The sequence below is a fragment of the Rhinolophus sinicus genome, chromosome 5 (assembly GCF_057876585.1).
Source record: "Rhinolophus sinicus isolate RSI-liver-muscle chromosome 5, RSI-T2T, whole genome shotgun sequence".
Taxonomy (NCBI): Eukaryota; Metazoa; Chordata; class Mammalia; order Chiroptera; family Rhinolophidae; genus Rhinolophus; species Rhinolophus sinicus.
The window spans coordinates 58,986,766-59,009,662 of NC_142505.1; the positions used below are offsets into that span (position 1 = coordinate 58,986,766).

Below are 22,897 nucleotides of genomic sequence, written 5' to 3' on the forward strand. Positions count from 1 at the left end.
ATAAGCCTGAGGGTTCCATCTTGGAGCCTATTCTCATTCTGCTCTTTCCGTAAGTAATCGCATTCAGCCCCATGGTTCCTGTCTACATGAATATTTTACAAACTTTTGTGAATATGGTCCACAATGAGAAATATACTTTATAATACATTCATCCACATATACATGTGTTTGTATGTGTGTATATATGTATATGCACATACAAGTAAATGTTTCATGAAAAAGTACTTACCTTTACTAACTATAATGTACTCTGATTGTTTCTATTCTATTTGACTTTCAAGATAAACTGTGACTATAGCCCAATAGATTCGTTTCACAGCCTAGTAATGGGTCACAGCTCACAGCTTGTAGCACACTCATTGATAAAATAATGGCCCATACATGTATATCTCTCCTGCCCTAACCTTGCCAACACTGAACCCCAGGCACACAACTGCCTACATTTCTGCTCCATTTAGATGTCAAATGGACATTTCACAATGAACATGCCTGAGACGGAGCCCCTGATTCCAGAGTTCAAGACCCACCCACTGCTATCTCGGTATCCAAATCTTCACAAATGGCCCCTCTGTCTATCCAACTGCCTAGGCCAAAAACCTAGGGGTCATTTTGGCTGCTCCCCTTTCCTTTCCTTCTTCAGCAGTGGTTGGCAAACTATAACCTGTGGGCCAATTACTGTTTTCTTGGAACACAACCAATCCATTTGCTTACATGTTGTCTGCTACAAAGGCAGAGTAGAGTACAGGCGACTAAGACCATACAGCCTACAAAACTAAAATATTTACCATCTGGCCCTTTACAGAAAGAGTTTGCTGACCTCTATTCCTTAGTCCACCTAACATGTCCCACTGACTCTCCTAAATCCCCCACTTACCTCTGTCTCCACTGTAATTATTCTAGACCAAGCTGCCAACACCTTTCTGAAACCACTGCAATGGCCCTAATAGGTCTCTCCCCGTCCACGCCTTCTCCTCTAAAATATATTCCTCACACATACACCAGAGGGAGTGTCTAAAATATAAATGAGCTCTCGCCCTTTCACTGTGTGGAACTGGACCCACACTGAAAATGAACTTTGAGCTCCTGATCCTGGTCTCCAGTCTCTGAACTGCATCACCACTTCCTGTGTTCACCTTTCTTTAGTCACATGGGCGTCCATTCTATTTCTTGGTGCGTTTGCACCAACTGTCCCTTCTTCCTGGAATGCCATTCCCTCCCTGTGATCATTCACATTTCACCACCTCATCTAAAGCAGCCTTCTCACTTCAACCCCTTTCACTCCTGCTTACTTCACCCAATTTTATTTTCTTCACAGCACTTCTTTCTGGCTGACATTTTTTATTCTTCTGTTTATTTCTGCCCTTTCTCTCCTTCCTCTCGAATAAAAGCTTCATGAAATTAGACACTTGTTTGTTTTGTTTGCAGATGGTTCTATTCTCAGGCCGGTGCCTAGACAATTCCTGGCACATGATGTTAATGAATTTGTACCCAAAAGGGAAAACAAAACAACTTCTTTATATTCAAATTCAGCCCTGTAAGTAGAAGCACAGAATGACAATTCTACAGCCTGCGAGCCATGCCAATAATTCTACCTTGAAATTCCTACACTCTTTCAGAAAGGGGAGGGTATGTCACCACTCATTAATGAGAATTATGAGTCACACACACATTTATAATAAATAATGCACAAAAGCAAATAACTCAGTGCATTAACTTCAAGGAAGATGAGACATTACTTTACAGGAAGAAAAGCTGAAGTTTTATGTGTGCCAACCACTCTGCATTATGAATATAATAGAAATAACACTCAAAGCATCCAATCAAGTCTAAAACTGCATATAAATGTTAGAACAAATAGTGAAGCCTGCTTATGTTTAAAAATTATAAGAACAAAAATCCGTTAAAAAATTTTAAAACCAAAACCAGAGCTCCTTAAGATGCTGAAAGTAAGGGGTAATTTTTATGTTATATAATGAAAGACAGATCCGAAATAGAGACATTTTTATATTTATCTCATCTCCTGCTACAAGTCATCATCTCAAATATAAATATGACCCAGCAGTCTATAAAAAAAATTATCAAATAAAATCCTTGATAACTTTAAAGCATGACAATAAACAAAAATAGCAACTTAAAGCTGTGTTAGAAATAAAGGCCAGAAGGCTCCTTGCTAGCAAATGAGACTGCCATCCTGGTCAACCTGTGGGCCGTGGCAGTGTTGGGAAGTTTGCTAATTTGACTTCAACAACGTCTATCATAAAACCTAAAAAGGTATTAGGCAGCAGAGTAGATCTGACTAGAGGACTTGACTACCACAATTATTAGAAAACTTACTTCAGCACGGCAGGTAAGCAGGGAGGTCAACTAGTTTGAGATATCAAATAAGAGAAATACACCAGGGACATGTCAACATCTTTTTAAAAGACAGTTCTGACAAACTAAGTTGTCGATTGTTCATGCAGCAGATTATACATTATTTTACATGGAAGGACATAAGGTGAATTTTCCTTCAGTTTTAAAGTTTCTTCCCCTTTTGGGATTTAAGATACTTTACATAATAAGATAATTTAAATTATGCTTCTTAAACAATGTCAGTCCAGTATAAAAAGACGATGTATACACTTCCTGGTTAGGTGGCGACCCTGTAATTCCCATTAAAACTTGATGAGCTGTCTACCTGGGATACAGCAGATCGCCCCAAGTGCTAATGCTTTACAAGTCTTTTAAGTTCTCTGAGTCTCAATTCCTTGTGATCCTCTAACATCTAGTTAACACATATAAAGAGCTTACAGCAGTGCCTACACATGGAAAGAACTGAATAAATAGGACCTATTATTATTATCTGTATTAAAAAAAAAATCCATTCACCATCAAGTTGCTGTCCATCCCTTATGTTTCTTCTATTCAAATGTATAAAAATAAGAGAAAGGATAAAATAGATATTCAACATCTCACCTCTGAGGGTAAAATAATCAAAATCTCTACAGCAGCACTAACAGCACTTCCTATCAGAATGGAAATGTTCTATTAACTTCGCTGTCCAATACGGCGGCCACAAGCCACGTGTGGCTATTGGGCTCCTGAAATGTGGCCAGCTGGACTGAAGAACTGAATTTTACACTGCATTCAACTTTAATTAATTAAATAGCCACACGTAGCTGGTGACTACTGTACTGGATGCTGGAGAACATGCTTAATTGGACCAGAACATGGTCCACTGATGTCATTCTCCAGTATCCTGGCGTCACACACGCCAGTCAATGCGTTTCCTTGTCATGGAGAACAGCCTGAAACAGAGAGCATAGGCTTTGTAGGTAAGCAGGCCTGGGTTGGGATTTAGGGTCTGTCCCATTTTCACTGTGCGATTCTGTGCGAATCTCTCGGTTGGTGCTCATTTCCTCGGCTATCATGATAGTGCTCAACTCAGAAAAGTTCTCTGGAGGATTAGTGTTTATGAAAACAAAGGACCTGATATTAATTCGTATTTTCGTTCAATATATATAATTTTCTGAATACCTACAATGTGCCAGGCACGGTTGAAGGTGGTGGGGGTGAAGAAGTGGTTGAGACCAAGCCCTGCTCTCAGGAAGATCACAAGGAAGTAAGTGCCAAGAGGGAGAAAGATAGAGCAGGTAGTGATGGCAGTGGACGCTACTTTCTTTTTTATGGAGTGGTCAGAGCAGGCTTCTCAGAAGAAAAGACCTTGGAGCAGAAGCCTGAAGGATGTCGGTGAGAGAGCCCTGTGGCTATCTGGGAGAAGGAAAATATAGACAGAGGGAAAAGAGCAAGCGCTAGGGCCTTTGGAGTTTACTCTGAATGATGGGAAGCCATTCTGACATGAGGAGTGACTTGATCCAATTGACTCTAAATCACTCCTGCAGGACAATGGGCTGTAGGAAACCCTGGGACCTGTTGCAAGGCCAGGTCCCATAGGGTGGATGGTGGAAGCCAGGGAAGAGCTGGGTGGTGGATGGAGCCTGGACATACTGAGGGGGCGCTGGCAGGATTTGCAGATGTGAATACACAGAACTATTAGGATATCACTCTGCAAGTAACCTGAATTGCCTTTCAGAGGCCCTGCAGCTCAATTTGAGCGATTCTGGCATTCAGACACTTAACTGGTGCAATCTGCAATTCATTCTCCAGTCCAAGACCAGAGGGCAAAGACAGGAGAGGCGTCAGATCACCGGGGTTTAACTCTCTGGCACAGGACTCACTGTGGTTCTAATTATAATAGGTTTGCATAATTTCAGAAGGAAAAAAACACACACAAGAAGATATAATGCCAGTGATGTGCTTAGATGATGAGATTAGATAATACTGGCCCTATCTGGATTGATGATGATTTAATTAGCTAAACACCATCAGTAAATTTTGATGAAAAATAAGTGGCATCAACTTGCCCATGGACTTCAGACCATACCCATTCCTTTATGGATAAGATACAGTCCTCAACAGTTATGGCATTGGAGTGTCTTCTCGATAAGCCAAAGGCTGCTTAGCACAGTGGTTAAGAGCCCAGTCTCCAGAACCAAAATTCCTGGGCTCAGATACTTGGCTTTGCCAATAGTCAGCTACACGAGGATGATTCTGGGTAAATCCCTCAGCCGCTGTAGTCTCATTGTCCTCTCTAATATGGAGCTAAGATTTTTTCTTACCTCAGAAGGCTCTTTTGGATTATGATACATAAAATGTTTACAACCCACGATGCTTGGCACATTGTGGAAGTGTTTATTATTTTTACTACAGGTGGTTTAAGCAAGGAGGAGTCACATATGCTTTCCCAACCAAACGAGAAATTCCCCCTTTGCTATATACTAAGCAAATTTAGCTGTGGAGTTTGAACATGGAAGAGAAAACAATCCCTTCCATTTCTCCCCACTAGCATAGAGGCTAACAATCACGGCTTTCATTTCCCAGAGGATCCTCCTCAGACTCACACTGAAAATTGGTAGCAGTTCCAATGTGATCACAACAGTGGGGTGTTGTGAGATTTTATTTATGTGTGTGCATTGCCTGTAACATGGTAATAAGCCCGGCACATAGTAAGTACTCAATCAGTGCTTGTGGTAACATTATCATTACCATCACCACCATCATTTTCATGTCTAATTTTTGCCTTTTAGCATCTCTTTATCATCTTTCTAAAGCTATGAGGCATGACTATAAAGCTATATGACTAATTTTCTTCTGTGACTTGTGGAGCAAGTTTAATTTATTCAGCTGGTGTTTATTGAGACTTTACCACATGCCATTTCCCTATGAGGTACCAGGGACGTAGAGTCAAAGGTGGACATCCTAACATTTCATTATTTTACATTCAGATCCTAAAAGTTGCTGAGTGGCCTGACAAAAGCATTCAGCATACAGTGTGTGCAAAGTGGAAAACAAAACCTCACTTGTATTATTGTTGTGATCAGCAAAAGCCATGGGGAGACTGAGCTCAAAACAAGCACCAAGACCATGCCCTCCCTATGGATTCTCCTCCGACGTAGAAACATGTAGAATTTGGGAGCTGAAAAGGATCTCAGGGAAGATTGAGAAGTCTGTTGCTTATAAAGTGGACTTTAAAGGAAGATTATTACTCAGAAATAAGAATAATTTTTTAGTTTTAGAAAACGTATTTTCCCAAGTTATATGCCATAGAATCAAAACTAGAAGGATCCAGGAGGGCAGGAGCCTGACATTGGTTAAAACTCTGGCTGTAACATCAGAACTGCTAGTGGAACTTCTGAAAAAGTACAGGTGCCTGGCAGTCACGCACTGAGATTAAGATATTGCGCATCCAGGCAGGAGCTTTCGTTCTTTCTTTCTTTCTTTCTTTCTTTTTTTTTTTTTTTATTAAATAAATTAAAAGCCACCCCTACCCAGTTGTTTTTTTCTATCGGGTAACAGTAAAATACCACTGACTGACTGTGTGACAACTTCTATGTCAGAAATTAGCACAAATGCTATCTTATCTTATCTCCATCATGCAATGGCATGTGCAAAGTAAGTATTACCATTCCCATTTTGCCCAATGACTTGCCTAAGGTCATAAAGCCAGTAAAGGTAGCAGCTGGGATTTAAACTCACATCACCTGGCTCTAGAGTCGTGTGCTCATTTCTCTACACCTCTGTTAAAAACAAGACAACAGGCCCAAAATAAAGTCACTTCTGCTAAGCCCCATGTCACCAAACCCAGACTTAACACTTTTGGCCTCTCCCAGGAATGGAATCTGAAACCAGTCAATTTGAAATTACCTGATCTGTACTAGTGAAGTCATCTGCCTGAGAGACCCCTGCTGTCCCCTAAAGGAAGGTGACTTAATACAACCACTCCGCTTTTTATTAGTAAAACTTCCTGTACTATTCCCTTCTACCTATAAAAGTCTTCCATTTTGTGCAGCAACTTGGAGTTCCTTTCTATCTGCTAGATGGGATGCTGCCCGATTCACAAATCACTGAATAAAGCCAATAAGATCTTTAAAATTTACTCAGTTGAATTTTTTTTTAAACACCTCATGAGGTCATTTTTTGCATGAAATTAGAGCCAAAAGGGGTTACCTTAAAGATGATCTACTGCGAATCATCATTTTTTTGTTGTTTTTTAAATAAAGAAATGAGTCTCAGGGCAGGAGTGGAAACCTGGTCAAAGAAATGAAGCAGCTAAGAGCAGAGTTGAACCAGAGACTGGCTCCTGATACCTCCAGCTCAGCTTTCTTTTCAATGCACACTTTCTCTCAAAAGCAAAATGTAATTCTCCACTTTCATAAAGCATTGTCACATCTTCTCTTGAAACAAAGCATTCTGATTCAACCCAAAAATTATATCTTAAAATGTCCCACCTACTAATTGATGCTGAATTAGCCAAATATACAAAATATTTTACACAGAGGGACACAGGTAGTTATATATTACACATAATTCCTTTCTTTTAAAAAGTAAAAAGCCTTTATGTGACAAATTCTATATCTTTTGTACATTAAAAATACAACTTAAAAAAATAGTAATGACCTTCTAGCATGATTTCCAAATACCTCAAAAACTGTCTCTAGACTCAGACTGGTATCAGATGACAGGCTGTCTGAAATCAAATGCTATGTAAACATAAATAAATAAATAAATAAATAAATAAATAAATAAATAAATAAATAAATAAATAGCATTCTCCTGACTGGACAGCAGAGGGAGAAGGAGGAAAGGACCGCTCATGGGAGCCAGGGAGCCAGGCACAGGGAGAAGGCACTGCCCCTTAACCAACGACCAGCAGGCAGGGTCATGTTTACAGAGAAGAGACTTGTAAACAAATCAGTAATGGTCCCAGCATCTGTGCATCTGGTGGACACTGCCAGCCACTCCAAGTCTGACCCAGGAAACTGTCTGACCCCAGAAATTAACAAACGGTATTTCAACCTCTGCTTGAGTTCCAGGTAGGGGGGCGGGGAGGGAGGGGGTGTGAAAAATACTAAAAACCAAAACATAACTGAAAAGACTAAATATCAAAAATGAGGTCGGGAAATTAAAAATTAAGACAGTTATGCCCCAATGCAGAAAAAGACAGTTCTTTAAAGCACAGAAAACCTCATCCTAGAGATCTGAATTCCTGAGAATCACAAACTGTGGATTTAATGAGTTTATCAATCTGCTTACTAGAAGTTATGACAGATGAGATTCATTAGAAAGAATCAGTGACGTGGCCATTAACTTTCTCATTTAACCCAGCTGCTGTATTTGTTGTTTCATCAAACCTTCTCACCCCCACCATACAGGAGACATGATTAAAATGTCAGCACTGATTCAAATAACAAATGTATGGCAGAAAAAAATATATGTATATGCTTCTAGAAAGATTAATAGTAGCTACAGCTAGTCTGCCAACTGCAGATGTACAAACTTTCTATCTGATATGTAAATCAAACACAAGACATATGGTGTATTTTAAAGACTGCTGATGTTACAGTGATTTTAAATTACTCAGGTTCTGGAATAAACTATGTAGATGTTAACTAATGTGGCAATATATACTCTGGGTATTTCCATATTAATTTAATGTTATAAAATTTAATGGCATTAACAAAAAGAAGGTCTCAGAAATTAAGAAGAGAGAATGCAAACATATTTGAAATTAAAGGGTATGTTTACAAGTCAGTTGTTTGCCAGTTTGGGCACATTCATTATAACATGGTTCTCGAAACCACTGTAAGTTAGTAGATTGCAATAAGATTTTATTTTTTGGTCCCCTTAAAAGTTAATCTAATAAAAAAGAAAAACTGAACATAGTGACAAAAGAAATGATGGCGCCAATAACTTAGGTAGGAGAGCAGGATGGTGTGTGACTGTCAAATGAGCAGTGGCTAAATCAGAGATGTCCCTGATGAACTAAGAACTACTGAAAAGTTCCCAAGTTGTTGGCTACAGAAATCAGCAATTATGCCAAAATCAGTGTCATTCAGAGCTAAGTAGGGCAGAGCACTGGACTGGAAACTATGGATTGCAGGTAAACTTCTCAGTCATATTGTGGGCTGGCACCTTCCTACCTTTCAGGAACATGGTAAAAATGAGATGTGAGGCATGTGACCATATGAAAAGTGCTTTGTAAATTGCCAACTTATCTAGAAGTGCCAGGTATCATCATCATCCTCTTCATCATCATCATCGTCACCATCATCCTTATACTCAAGTAACTCCCAACTATACCTTGGTCACTTTAAACAACAATCTATGCAGTCAAGTGATCTAGGTACAAGAAGAGACTTCAAAATTTTATCAGTGGCAACATTTTTTAAGAATAAAATCTGCACAATGGCTTTTATAACTGTTCAAGAAGGGTTGAGCATTTCAATTCAGGTTTCAATTCACACAGATAAATGCTCTGAATTTTAAATTTCCTTCCAGTGACCCCAATCGGTTAGATCACAGAACACAGAGCTTCATGAGAGCATGAGAACGTGGCTGCTGTGACATAAATGAGCGCTTGCTTCTGTTGCAACAGAACCAGGAGGAAATACAAGTCTGGTTCCTGATCTCTTTCCAGAGGGCCAGAATATACCCTGTAGAAAACAAATCATGTTGGCAAGGATCAGGGGACAACCAATCTCAGGCCCACTGTGTGAGGTGATCAGTCAGGACTAGTCACAAATACATATCCAGAAGCAAGACATTTCAGAAAAGTGGAAAATATTTCTCAGTGTGAGGTGCTGGGAGTTCGGGAGAGCAAAGGTCACGGATGAAGGCAGGAGAAAGAAGGAACTCGTTAACATCTCAAGATTTAGAATAAATACCTCACGTCTTTGAGATCCTTAGCTACTTCATTGAATTGTGGGTATGTTGAGGTATGTTTTAACATGATCGGTGGAGCTGTTATTCCTGACAAGTATAAATAATCACATATTCATTCATTCATTCATTCATTCATTCAATACCTATTCATTCATGAATACCTAGCAGGAGTCAGGTATTATGTTAAATGCTGGGGATATAGCTGTCAACATGTAGACATGGCCTTAGCTTTACGGATCTTATATTCTAGTGGAAAAGAGAAAGCAGCAAAAATAAACAAACAAATAAACAAATCAATTACGTGTGATAACCACAACAGAGGCTCTGAAGAAATAGGGTGAAATAGAGATTACACGGAGGTGTTGGGGGACGACGGTAGGTAAGCGATCACTGAAGCCTTCTCTGAGGGAGACCTGAATGAGACTGAGCAGGCCAAGGGAAGAGCTGGGAATACAGCATGCCACGCAGAGGGGACAGGAGGTGCAAAGGCCCTGAGACAGAAAGGGCTTGGAGCACTAAAGGTACTTTAGAAAAAAAAGCCAGGGGCTAAAGCATAGGGAGAGGAGTGAGAGGAGTGGCCACAAGCCACATTTTGCACACAGGTGTTAAAATCTTAATGGTTATTAAAAACACAATCTGATTTACATTTAAGAGTATCAGTCTAGCTGCACACATGTAACACAATGTATAAACACAGCCTTTATTCCAAAGATGCTAGCATTTGAAGAAATCAGACAGCATTTTGAATGTATTTCCAAACATTTAAATAAAAATGATCTTTAAAAAGTAGACATTTTAAAAAGCCCCGAATAGCCACCTGAAGACCAGTAAGTTAAACAACGGATTGAGTTTTAAAAAAACAAAACCAAAGAACAAAATAAATCTACGTACCTCCTCGCTGCACCAGCAATGTGACCTCACTTCCCTTTGGACATTCGATCAGCATATCCACGACCTGGTTGTGAGTCAGAGCCTGCACGTTCTTCTTATTCACTTCCACTATGAGATCTCCTTCTTTCAGGCCTCGGCACCTTGGACTGTCAACAATCTGTTTCACTCTTTGGCCACCACCGCCAGGACTGTCCGCAATAGTAAAACCAAAGCCCATTGGCCCTTTGACTATATGAACAGTTATGAGTTCCGGCTGAGTGGCTATGGAGGAAGCCAAAGAGACAGTATCATTGGGGTAACCATGGGAACCGTTTGAAGCCACATCAGCAGGGCTGCTTGGCCTGGCGTCCTTCATGCCATTCACTTTGCCTGTTTTACTACTGTGACTAGCTGGTGAATCGTAGGTCTCTTGCCCATTCACGATAATTGGTTCTTTATCCAAAATGGCCACCGAGGTCACCAAACTCGTATTGGGGTCATCTGGGTCAAAAGGCAGTGGATAACCTCGGCAGAGTTCAAGGTCCACGCTGGCACCAATGGGAATGGACTGGAAGATTTTCACAACTTGCGCATGTGTGTGTCCCAAAACACAGGTGTCGTTCACGCTGACAATTACATCTCCTGCAAAAGGTAAGAGTTTGGGAGTTAAAAGAAAAACAACAGTACCCAGAAAATTATATCAATATTGTTTTATAAAATCCTACCAATAGGAAGCTGAACTGAAACTGGATTTGGGGGTGGTCCCATAGGGCACAAAAAGACTGTTTCTATTACTTATTTTAAATGCTAATAAGGCATTCTTTTAGCATCTAATGTCTTCCCTGCCAGTGAGAATATAATGAGAATTGAAAGCACGTTGGAACTTTTTTCCAAAAAAAATTCTCACTGCGGAATTCCAAGTTCAGAATTCATTTACTCAAACAGATCCACATTTTTAGTAAAGGACTGCTTTACTATACTCAATAGCACCCTAACAGCTCCCCCAAAGTTAAATGGCTTCAAAGGCTTTCATCTGTACCAGGCCATGCATTTATGTCGTGGAGGAATCCTGCTCATTCGTAAAGTTTTTAAAGAACTTTCTTGAATTCATGAAATCATGCTGTTGCTTGGTTGTGTTCGGGTGCCAGGGTAGAATTCTTTCCCACCACACAGGAAATGCCACTGGACCATGTAGCATCTCTACCTGTTTCCATCTTGCCGTCCAATGCAGCAGGACCGTCTAGGACCAAGCTCTTGATCTGCAGAAACTCGTCGGGTTCATCCCCTCCAACGACTGTGAAGCCAAAGCCACGACTGCTTTTCCGCAGCTTCGTGTGAATAAACTTGCCTTTCAACTCAGAAGGGTTTCGTGTAAAAAAGGGTTTGCCTAGATTAAAACAAGAAAAATATAGGAATGTTATCACAAGTGAAAAGGTGATTTAAGTAAGAAATTATGCAACTTATAGAGAACTCTCCAAGCTCCTGCGTTGGGGCATTTTTGCACAAAGCTGTTTTAAGAAAGTCCTCTCTTGATTTCAGTAATAAGGGTGATCCCGGGCTCCTTTGTTTAAGGAGGGGGATATGGTACATATCGCATGTCAGCATGATCCAAAAGAAAATATAAGAGAAGAATGAAATTGATGTGCATCATCTGACATGCTCCCATGGTTTCAGTTCAGGTAATTGGCAGCAACTGAGCTGCCATCAGGTCCTTCCAGAAAATGGAGTGGGTCTTTCTGTCTTTGGTTTTGTTATACTTTATATTTTGCAATCCTGCCTCTAATGTGTCGCCTTGGGCTTGGCTTCCATTTGTAAAACCAACTCAACAAAATTTTCAGCTGTTAATCAAACAGAAAACTCATTCTGAAAACACATAGATAATACTAAGAAACATATTATAAATAGTCACAAAAACTAATTTGATAAAAGTGTAGAATCACTGCTTTCAAAATGAAGAGGTTTTACAGCAGTACCTCGGTTTTCGAACATCTCAGTTGACGAACATTTTGGTTTATGAACGCCGTAAATTTGATGGATCTATGGTATCATTAGATAGTAAAATTCATGCTAAATTTGCAATTTTAGGGATTGATTTTAAAGATCTGGAATGGATTAATCCATTACTTTCTATGGCGAAACCATGCCTCTGTTTTCGAACGTTTCAGAACTTGAACAGTCTTCCGGAATGGATTATGTTCGAAAACATAGATACCACTGTACTTTGAATTGAATTCTGAATTCAACTGATTTTTCCTGTTAATTTCCATCTTTTAATAATTTCTTAAATAGCTTGGACATGTCCACTGCTAAAATTTATTGTTTTAAAAATACTTTAGAACATGTGGCTTAGAATATTAAACACACACACACACACACACAAATATAGAAACCTAAATGAAATAGTTACTAACAAGAGCCATATAGCTCCAAATTCAGTTGTCTTATTTAAAAAATATGTATATGTGGCTAAATAACTTCCAAAAATGCTACCTAATGTTTTATTGAATTTTCTTGGTAATATTCATAAATAACATTCTATACAGAAACCAAAAACCTTATTTTCATTGTAATGGAGTTCACTGTAATGGAGAAACTCACTGAAATTTCTCTGGTTATCTCAAATAGTAGACATAATTCAATGCTTAGACTCTTCAACTCTCCTAATTAATCATACTTCCTATCTCCTGTCCTTGCCACAGCTTTCATTTGTGCCCTATTTCTTTTCTATCAAAAATATTAAAAAACAAAACAAATGAACAAAAAACAAACAGGAGAAAAAGTCCCTATAACCCCAAACTAGAACCTGGCACCCAGGAAGGAAAAGTTATTTTTGGTTAGCTATATTCTAAAACACCTTTTTAAAAAGGTCTCTGGGCACACATACAATTTCTAATTGCGTATTTCAAAAGTTTCTTACTCCTAAAAAGGCTCTTTTAAATTGCCTCGAGTCATAGGTCTGCTCACCAACCTCCCCCTCTCCAGTGCAATCTCAAGGCTGGTTGGAAGCTTGACAAACTGCAGCCTTGTCACCATGGCTAAAGAAAGTAAAACTGTAGCAGGGTTCACCATGTAAGGTCATCTGCCAACGCACCGGGAAGGTGATGCCAGCTGCAGTCAGGGCTTGTGGGGAGACAACAGCCATGGCAATTATCAGATGCAAAAGTGAGGACAAATGAGATAAAACACCCAGATTTTACTTTGAGGTGTATGTCAATAGCCTACATTCTTGAAGCAGAGGCTGCTAGGGAGTTCGGAGAGCTTGAAGGGAAACACATTGCACTTATGTAGAGGTACCAACAGCCGTTACCTTCTCAGTGAGGTTTTCCCTAACCACTGCATTAAAAATTGCAATCCTCCAACATCCTGCTTTCCTGCTTTATTTTTGCCTTTAGCATTTATTACACCAACACAATTTACCTCTCACTTGTTGGTTTGGTGTGTTTTCTCACTCCCCTCCACCCCCTTGCATGAGGGCACTGCACGTGTACATACATAAAACTACTGGAATGTCAACTCCATGAGGATTTCTGCTTGTATATCCAGTGTGTTGAATACCACCCGTTTCATTTTATGTGCTCCAAAAATATGTGTTGAGTGAATTAATGAATGAATGCACAACAGAACACAGAAATGAGATTTAATATGTCTTTGAGAAGGCTGAAAGAGGTGGGTGGGTGCTTAAGCTTTTCACCCTCATTATAGGCAGTTAGAAAACATGAACATGTGTCTGGGAGTTTATCTGAATGAATTTTTAAAAAACCATTAGCATATTTTGAGCTTAGAATGCTTTCAACTTAATACAGACATGAGCAGAGCTTTGAAATTACACCACTGATGTCCTGTTGCAACACTTAACTGGGGAGCAAAGATCAGAGGGTTTCACATTTAGGCACATTTTATGATGTTTTAAGTATGGGTGGGGCATCAGTTAATGCAGCTTTGGAAAAGAAATGCTTTCCTACCCGTAAGCAGTGAAATTTGGAGCTCTCTGCTGCAGCCCTGTGCACGTAACTTCCTAAGAGATCTTAGTCTGCTGACTAGTTGCCGGCTGTAAGATCTGATTCTGTATGAGAATCACCTGCGCAACTTTGTAAAAATGTGCTCATTTTTAGGGCCTGCCCTAGATTTACCAAATCAGGACCTCTTGGGTCTGGGCCCTCAAATCTGCGTTTGAATAATCCGGAGGTGCCTGCTTCCCTGCAGACTGGTACTGTTCTGGGCATGACTGTGTGAAACCGTAGACCAGTGCTGTCCAATGGTACTTTCTGAGGCAAAGTTATAACTGTTTGAAAGGCAAGGATCAGCATGGAGACTATACAGTAGAAAGGTTGTAAGAATCATGAATGGTTTCCAGGGAGAGTTCAGTGAGCCTCTCCCAAATCTCAAACCACTACAGGACCGAAGAGGGTCAAAGAAGAAAAGAAAACACCAATAAAAAGGCCTAGAAAAAGAAGGAATCTGAGATGAAGCTTCTAACACAGATACCACCATCTGGCCCCTTTCCTCAGTTGCAGCACTAAGCATTTGGCACTCAGAACCTGAACCTTTAAAGCTTTAATTTATTCAATCTCTAAGACAATCCTTTAAGGAAGCTGGTCTGCTTATCATGTATGTATGTACGTGCATATGTTATGTGCACATACATAACTGTTTCACTCAATGAATTTCAGTCGAAACTACAGATCAAAGGGATTCTGCCATTTGGAGGATCTTATAGTGAAAAAAACCCAGTCTCCTGACTCTGTGGGATCTAAAGTCTAAACAGGAAACTTGTCAAATAGCTGAACACACATAAATACTAATTATAAACTGTTAAAGTCTATAAATGAAAAGAATAAGATGGGAAGAGTAACTCTAACAGAGGAACCCAGCAATAACCAGAGATGAGAGGGAGTTAGCAAAGCAAACAGTGGGAGGAAAAGACAGCTGCAAACAGAGGGAACAGCCTATGCAAAGGCGCAGACATGTCCAAGTTTTTCTAGCTAAGGAACTGAAAAGTTAGTGTAGCTAAGGTATCAAAGGACAGGGAAATAAGACAACACAAGGCTGCAGAGGGAACTTTATATTTAAGAAATACAGAGGAAGCCACAATCATGTTATTTCCTACTCTGTTCTATCTTTAACAAAGCCATTATCACCATAAAAAAGTATATCCAAGCCAGCAGAATTTACATAAATTGATATTAATACTAATCTCATGCCAATATCAGTTGGCAGGGAAACTTTTTCTTATGAAAATTATAATGGAGGAATCAAATTAGAGAAAATAAGTATTCTATTTATCTTTTTACACCTAACACAACTATATCTCTTTGAAAATGGAGAGAGCACAAATTTTATAGTCATTTTAATAGTTCTGTGCCACATTCCCTAAGTCTATCAAATATGGTGTTTGCTCTATTTTTCTTATTTAAAAGAAAAAAACTAAACAAATTAAAAAAAAAACAAAAAACACCAAAACCTCTTCTATCATTTAAGAGTAATGAGGCCTGAAAGTAGCAAGATTTGGGAGCTTTCAATTTTCAAAATGGACCTCTCTGGGGGGTTCATAACTATTTGACTATAAATAAGTGAGACCCAGTGAAACACTGTACAACATGCATAAAGGCCAAAACTGCAGCAAGAATCTGGAGATGAGAATTTGAAACAGTAATAGCAAATCATTTTACATTTACAGGAAAATGTTAGTTAAAAGCAAATATGTTGACTGGAATCTTGAAACAGCCAATGCTGAGTTTTCAATTTATCTTATTTAACACAATACTTTCTGTGGTCTCTAGATCAGTGGTTCACACCTCTGGGATCATTTTGCCCCAGCAGGGAGTTTTTTGACTGTCACAACAGGGGGAGGGGTTTTACTGGCACCAGCTGGGCAGAGGCCAGGATGCTGCTGGTCATCCACTGTGTACAGGACGGCTGCCACAACAGAACGGGATCTCGCCCAAAATGTTCATTGTGCCAAGGTTGATAAACCCAGGCTTAATTGATCCTTAATGACAAGTAGTCATTACCTTTAGAGCATTACAAATAGTTTTAGAACTTCATACAGAAAAGTTTCTAATGTTTTTGACAATTCTGATTAACAATATATTTAGAATTTCAATTATTGAGGTTTTTATTATCAAGGCAATAAGTTGGGAGTTACAAGATTCCACTCCTTTAAATATTTTTTTATTTTTCAATTACAGTTGACATGCAATATTATATTAGTTTTAGGTGCACAACATAGTGATTAGACATTTATACAACTTATGAGGCTATCACCTGATAAATCTAGTACCATCTGATACCAGTCATACACAGTCATTACAACATCATTGACTATATTCCCTGTGCTGTACTTTACATCCCCAAGACTGTTTGTAACAACCAGTTTGTACTTAATCTCTTCACTTTTTCATCCTGTCCCTGCCATGCCCCTCCCCTCTGACAACCATCAAAATGTTCTCTGTATCTACGGTATGAGTTTCTGTTTTGTTTGTTCATTTATTTTGTTCTTCAGATTCCACATATAAGTGGAATCACATGACATTTGTCTTTCTCTGAATTACTCCACTCACAGCAAAATTCTCTAGGTCCACCTAAGGTGTTGCAGAGGGAAGATTTCATTTCTTTTTTATGGCTGAGTAATATTCCATTGTATAGTTGTACTATTTCTTTATCAATATTCCACTTTTTAAAGTGGAAAATTAGAGTTCTGAGCTAAAACTATGATGTCACTGGAAAAACGCTTTACCCTGAAGTGGAGCTTCTCTGGCCGGCTCTGGGTTGCTTGAGGGGTGGTTTGGAACAACAGGAGGCACAAGCGATGAATGGTCTTCTGTCCATTCTACAAGAAAGAGAAGCAATTGTTTACTGGTTTTCCCTTCAAATGGCTGGTCAAATTCCTTAAGAGTCACCTTCTTCTTCATTATAATACTGCCCAAAACAAAACCAGGAGCAGAGAACTTAAAAAGAATTTGGTATTTGAGCCCACTTTATGTTTAGGATATCTCTCTTTTCTAAGATCTTTGGAGAAAGAAGTATTGTGATATAACCAATAAATCTCCAGTTATCTCTGGCTGGAGAGTCCAAAGTGAGACCAAGTGGAAAACACCAGGAAAGACAGAGTCAACTAAAGCTAGCCCAATAAGGGAGACATTTCTCAAATGCCACTGAGACACACGGGGCTGCTCCGCCTGCTTGTCTGTGATGGTGATGGTGAATCTCAGTAGTTTGCTAAGCTCCTATCATCTTTGAACCCAAACGGGACCATGACCAATGCTCCTGGGTCCTACTATAGGCCTGTTCCCCTTGGAGGCCCAGAAATAACTCACAGTGAGTGGCTCTGACATGTACCGTAGAGTTCTTTCCAGCTCAGGTAACACAGTCAACTGCACACTCATATGAAACTGTACACTCCCGTTCCCCAACTGCACTAACACCACCCAGTTTCACCAGCTCAGAAAGAATATGAAAGGACAATTTTTAAAATTGAACAGAGATTAAGGTAGAAAGGAGAACTTCTAAATAGGTGAATTCTCCCCCCCCCCCCCCAGCTCCATCCCTCCCTCAAATATAGTCTATGGCAGTGGTTGGCAAATAAATTACGGCCAAAAGGCCAAATTGGGCCCAATACCTGTTTGTATACAGCATGTGAGCTAAAAATGGCTTTTAGACTCTTAAATGGTTGAAACAAATGAAAAAAATATTTCATGACACATGAAAATTACATGAAGTTTACACTTCAGTGTCCATATCTGATGTTGTATCGAACACACCCACGCCCACTGTTCACATACTGTCTAGAGCTGCTTTCACATGACAAGGGAAGAGATAAGTAGCTGTAATAGAGACTGTGTAAACCACAAAGCCCCCAAGTTTACTATCTGCCCATTTGTAGAAAACGTTTGCCTTCTAAGACCTTTAGGGAAAGAAAAATAGTGATACAACCAACTTTGAAATATGTGCAAGAAATCTATACAAGTGAGAGAAACAGGTCACAAAACATATATGTAACTTCGATTTTTGTTAAAATAAGCACATTTGTACATTTCTAGAAAATGTCTGCTCAGTGATTATCGCTGAGAATGGGTTGGGAGTGCACAGGGGAGAACTGAATGTTCTACTCTCCTGAATTGTTCTTATTTTTACAAAAAGCATGAATTAACTTGTAATTTTTTACAGAGCACTCAAGTTATCATTTTTTCTGTGATGCTTACAGGTAAATACTCCTAAAATTAAAAGTCAGTTTCACACCCGATAACTCTTCTTCAAGTCCTAAAAGTGGTGTGCAAATGCTGCTGGGGCCAGGGAATTCTTTCACCACCAGAAAGTTCTCCACTCTAAAGACAGTTCCTTTCTAAATTACAGTGAAGATTTTGGTGCCTTTGAATTGGGCCCCCACTTGAGCTGTCTGGGTCCCAGGGCAGGGAACTCTAGTTGCTCTGCACTGGGCCCCCAGGACATCACATCCTCAGACGGCAAAATGACGGGATCACCCAAGCCGATTCTGACCACACGGGGGTGTCAGTGCCCAGGCTTCACCCTGCGCTGCTCTGCCCATAGAGGGAGATGAAGCCCACCTTCTGGCTGCTGGGGCTGCGGCTGCTGGGGCTGCGGCGGCTGCTGCTGCTGCTGCTGCTGCTGTTGCTCAAGCTGCTTCTTCCGTTTGGCTTCTAGAACTGGGTTCTCATACTGTGTCTTCCTGTTGATGTGGCTGGAGCAGAAGGCACACAGTATGGTTAGGAAACATTTCATCCCACAAGCAAAATGCCCATCAGGCCAAGTACCACGGTTAGAACTGAGCAAAGCAGGTGGTCTGAGATGTTGACCATCTTGTGACAAAATGTACAGTTAGGAAGAAGAAATAAAAATGAATGATTGATTTCCAATACTGACTGCTCAATGTACCAAGCATTGCACTGTGACTTTTACATGCTTGTTATTTTAAAATCTACAATAAATGCCAGGAGTTAGGTCCTATTTTTATTTATATTTATGGGCTAAAAAAAGTAAATTTCTGAGCAGTTAAGTAATAACTCACCTAACATAATATAGCTAGCAAACAGTAAAGAGGCATGCAAGCTCAGGTCTGTCTGCTTTCAAATCCCAGGGTGCCCAAATGTTTAAGGAATCACCTGACAGGGCAAGTTGCTTTAATTCAACAAGAAACAGATTATAGAATTGTTAAAAAATGAGATTACAGTGGAAATGTGCTGTTGTCTCTAACATATAATGCTAAAACTGCTGTATAATAGATATAAACTCTATGGTAGAGTTCACTGAAGCTTAAACATTCACCCCAATGGTAAAGTTAAAGAAGGAATCTACCAATATCTGTCAACTATTCTGATCAACAGACATGGAGTTAGGATTAAAAGTATAAGCCTTGGGCAAAAGGACTCCAAATGCAACTAAGCTAAGCAAATACGACATGCTCAAAATGACAAAGACCCAGATACTTCAGGTGGCTCCAAAACTCAAGGCCACGGCAAAACAAACACATCCTCCTCCGCCCCACCCCACACACGTACATGCACATACATACATAGGAACACATATAGAGTTTTTGGTCACGGCCTTATTTATTGTGCGTGTATGTACATACACACGTTATATAAACAGCCATAAACATAATAGTATTTTTTTCTTTCTTCATCAAAATCATACTTCACCAGAAGTTTGGGATCATACCTATTGTGATTATTTACAATCAAAATGCTTTTTAAAGCCAGGCTTTATTTTCTAAAGGCAAGCTCGTCAAACAGGTGGATAGTCTGATTCCCCTTGATTCCTATTGCAGGATTACTAGTGTATTTCCTAATTCTGTGGGCAATTTCATGCTAAGGAATAGTCTAATGTGAAAGGCACCTGGGTCTGTAAAAACAAAGGGAGAACTGTATAGCAAGGTAACAGCAGGGCCCTCAAACCAAGTTTCTTCACCCATTAAAGCTGCCCTTACCTGTACCTTTTCTCTTAACACACACATTAGCTGAGGGAGAACTCAACATGAGCCCCAAATAGGCAAGAACCCCACTGTTCATCTGCAAGAAAGATGATCTGAGGGGCAAACAAAGGAATTTTATTTTGTGTAGGTCAGAGAAACCACTGAGCTGACCTCCCTGATGCTCCCCCTCACTCATCCTTCTTGCTACATAAAGAGGTGGCAATGTGACACTTGCTATATTGAACTTGTAACTTTTTACAATAAGACACTGAGCATTTTACGACCTGGCAGTTTTCATCATATGTTCTTATCACGAGGGTCTCTATTATACAGATCACTTCTCATTGCCAGCAGTGTGAGGGACAGAACCCTTGGCTGTGATCTTCACTGTGGCAGCTAGAATTATGACAGAACATTTATATGACATTTGTTTCCTTCGAAGGATCTTTTATTAATTATTCCGCATCTTTTTCAGAGGAAATGATACGAGGCATATTTATTCAATGTTTAATTGCTTGAGTTTTTAAAAAAAATTTTAAAAAGGACAAAATGTATGTCCAATGCTAAAATAAGATACACAGTAAAGAGGACGATAAGGGTTTGAGACACTTAAAAATGGAAATCAAGAGCCAAGTGTATAGTCCCCAGGCAAGGGAGAGACACAGACATACAAGATCTTGCAGGTTAGGCTAGTTCTCAATTTCTTTCTTAATCTTGGCAACATTTCATGCGTTATCAAGATTTGTCTGACCTTTTTAGAAAGTCTGAATGAATAAATGATTATGAAGAAGTTCAGACCTGGGCAGGGCAAAAAGAAGGCAAAAACGTCCTCCTCTTGAAGAGAGCGCCTACTCATTTGGTCGATTGAATCCTTGTTTTTCTCATTCATTCATTCATTCATTCATTCATTCATTCATTCTACTACTACTTACCAAGTACCTGCCATTCACCAGGACTAGGTTGGGCCTTGATAGTACAGTAGTAAACAAAAGACGCAGCTCTAGCCCTCATGTATTTTATAATTTGCTGTCTTCAGATTCTCTGAATATTTTCTCATGCATTAAAATATACATATATATTTTCATTATAAAATTGTTCTTATTATTTAATTTATACCTTATAATGATGGTGAACGCTGTTCAGCATAAATGCACATAATTACGTAGGATACAAACAAAAGTGTGGATTAACAGGCACTTACTCTACATAGTAGACACCATAGACAGGGTCTTCAATCTTTTCCCAACCAGCAGGCAGTTCTGAAAAATAGAAGAACACTTAGAACAAGAAGAGCATATGCTTAAAGAACCTAGGGATTGTCAACAAGTTAGGCTAAAAGAGAAAGACTCATAAAAATGCCTTAAATCCAATTAAAACTGTGTGTCCTAAAAGAAAAGCAAGCATTATTTTTCTTTTATCAGTGTATTTTTCTACATGATGAACAATTCTTTACTGATATGTTACACAAGCAAATGAAACTAATAAAATACATTCCCGGGTGTGTTCATTCTAAATCAACTATTAAATTCGATTTTAATAAAAATATAGTTAAAATTTGCCTTTGAACGCCTAGCTCCTATCTTAAATATTTATAGTTTTCTCATTTTGCTTCTAGACTAACATCACAAAAGCAAAATAGGATAAAAATTAATGCTTCTTTTCATTTTCAATACAATAGTGCTGTTGTTGCTCTTCCTGGAATAAAATAAAATTTACATCTTATTTTCTCCCTGTTCCTAATTAAAATGCTACTGAGTAAGTAAAAATGCCCAGATGGACTTGGGTTTTCAAATTACATGCATCTATCACTCAACTGCTATGTGTGGGCGTGCCTATCCTACTTCACCAGCGTTTACCTATGAAAACAGAAAGACAGGTCTTACTCTCCAAGAACTCACTAGATTTTATTCCTTTAAATGTGGTGGTAAAATGGCATTGGGGGGCGTATGTGCCTTTCTGAAAACTCAACTGTGCTCTACTGGACTTGACTTTGTAAGGCTTCATATCAAAGGTTTGAACTTTACTAACAAGGTTACAGTGAGTTCTGTTACAGCAAGAATCTATTGTGAAAAAGCCTATCGCACCAGATAATTTGACATGGTGAAAGAAGCAATGACCCTGTTTCCCCAAAAATAAGACCTAGCTGGACAATGAGCTCTAGTGCATCTTTTGGAGCAAAAAGTAATATAAGACCTGGTATTATATTGTATTATATTATATTATATTATATTATATTATATTATTATTATACCAGGTCTTATAGTAAAATAAGACCTGGTCTTATATTAATTTTTGCTCCAAAAGATGCATTATAGCTGATTGTCTGACTATTTTTGGGGAAACACGGTAGGTTGTGTTTTGTGTCATTAAACAATTCTGTCAGGCAGAGAATAATCACTCAATTTGAAAGCCACCCAGCTATAGACATAAGTAAAGCAAGCTCGTATAATACAGTGCTCCAAAGCAACTCATTATGTGTAGAAACAGCTATTAAGATCAACCTGAATGGAATATTACAAACGCTTGAGATATCACTTATTTTGAAATACTAGATTTTTTTTTTAAATTCCAGAAATCATGTGGTCACTACTTTCAAATAGTGACCATTTCATCAGTGCACGGGGCTTACAAATGCCACAAACAGTTCCATACTAAAACGGAGTCATGCACGTGCACCCAAACATACACAGGCTAATTGCTTAAAGTTTATGTTTTGCTCAAATTTGGCTGCACATCAAGGCACATTAATTTCATGGTTTTTGCTCCATGTTATATGTTTGCAAACAAAAAGACAAGGTTTTCCCCTTTTTTCTAATTATTTCTTTTATTTTAAACAGC

At 39.1% G+C, this 22,897-nt stretch overlaps 1 protein-coding gene across 20 annotated transcripts in view; it reads right to left on the reverse strand.

Moving 5' to 3' along the window:
- The window catches only part of MAGI1 (membrane associated guanylate kinase, WW and PDZ domain containing 1), a 590,782-nt gene that overhangs the window by 59,478 nt on the left and 508,407 nt on the right, over window positions 1–22,897 (reverse strand). For all 20 annotated transcript variants that reach the window (XM_074313244.2, XM_074313245.2, XM_019757182.3 and 17 more), the window contains 5 exons: window positions 21,261–21,318; window positions 18,696–18,829; window positions 16,868–16,960; window positions 11,336–11,518; window positions 10,153–10,773 (listed from right to left, as the gene is read on the reverse strand). In XM_074313244.2, coding sequence (XP_074169345.2) covers window positions 10,153–10,773; window positions 11,336–11,518; window positions 16,868–16,960; window positions 18,696–18,829; window positions 21,261–21,318 — 1,089 coding nt within the window. The remainder of the gene's footprint in view (window positions 1–10,152; window positions 10,774–11,335; window positions 11,519–16,867; window positions 16,961–18,695; window positions 18,830–21,260; window positions 21,319–22,897) is intronic.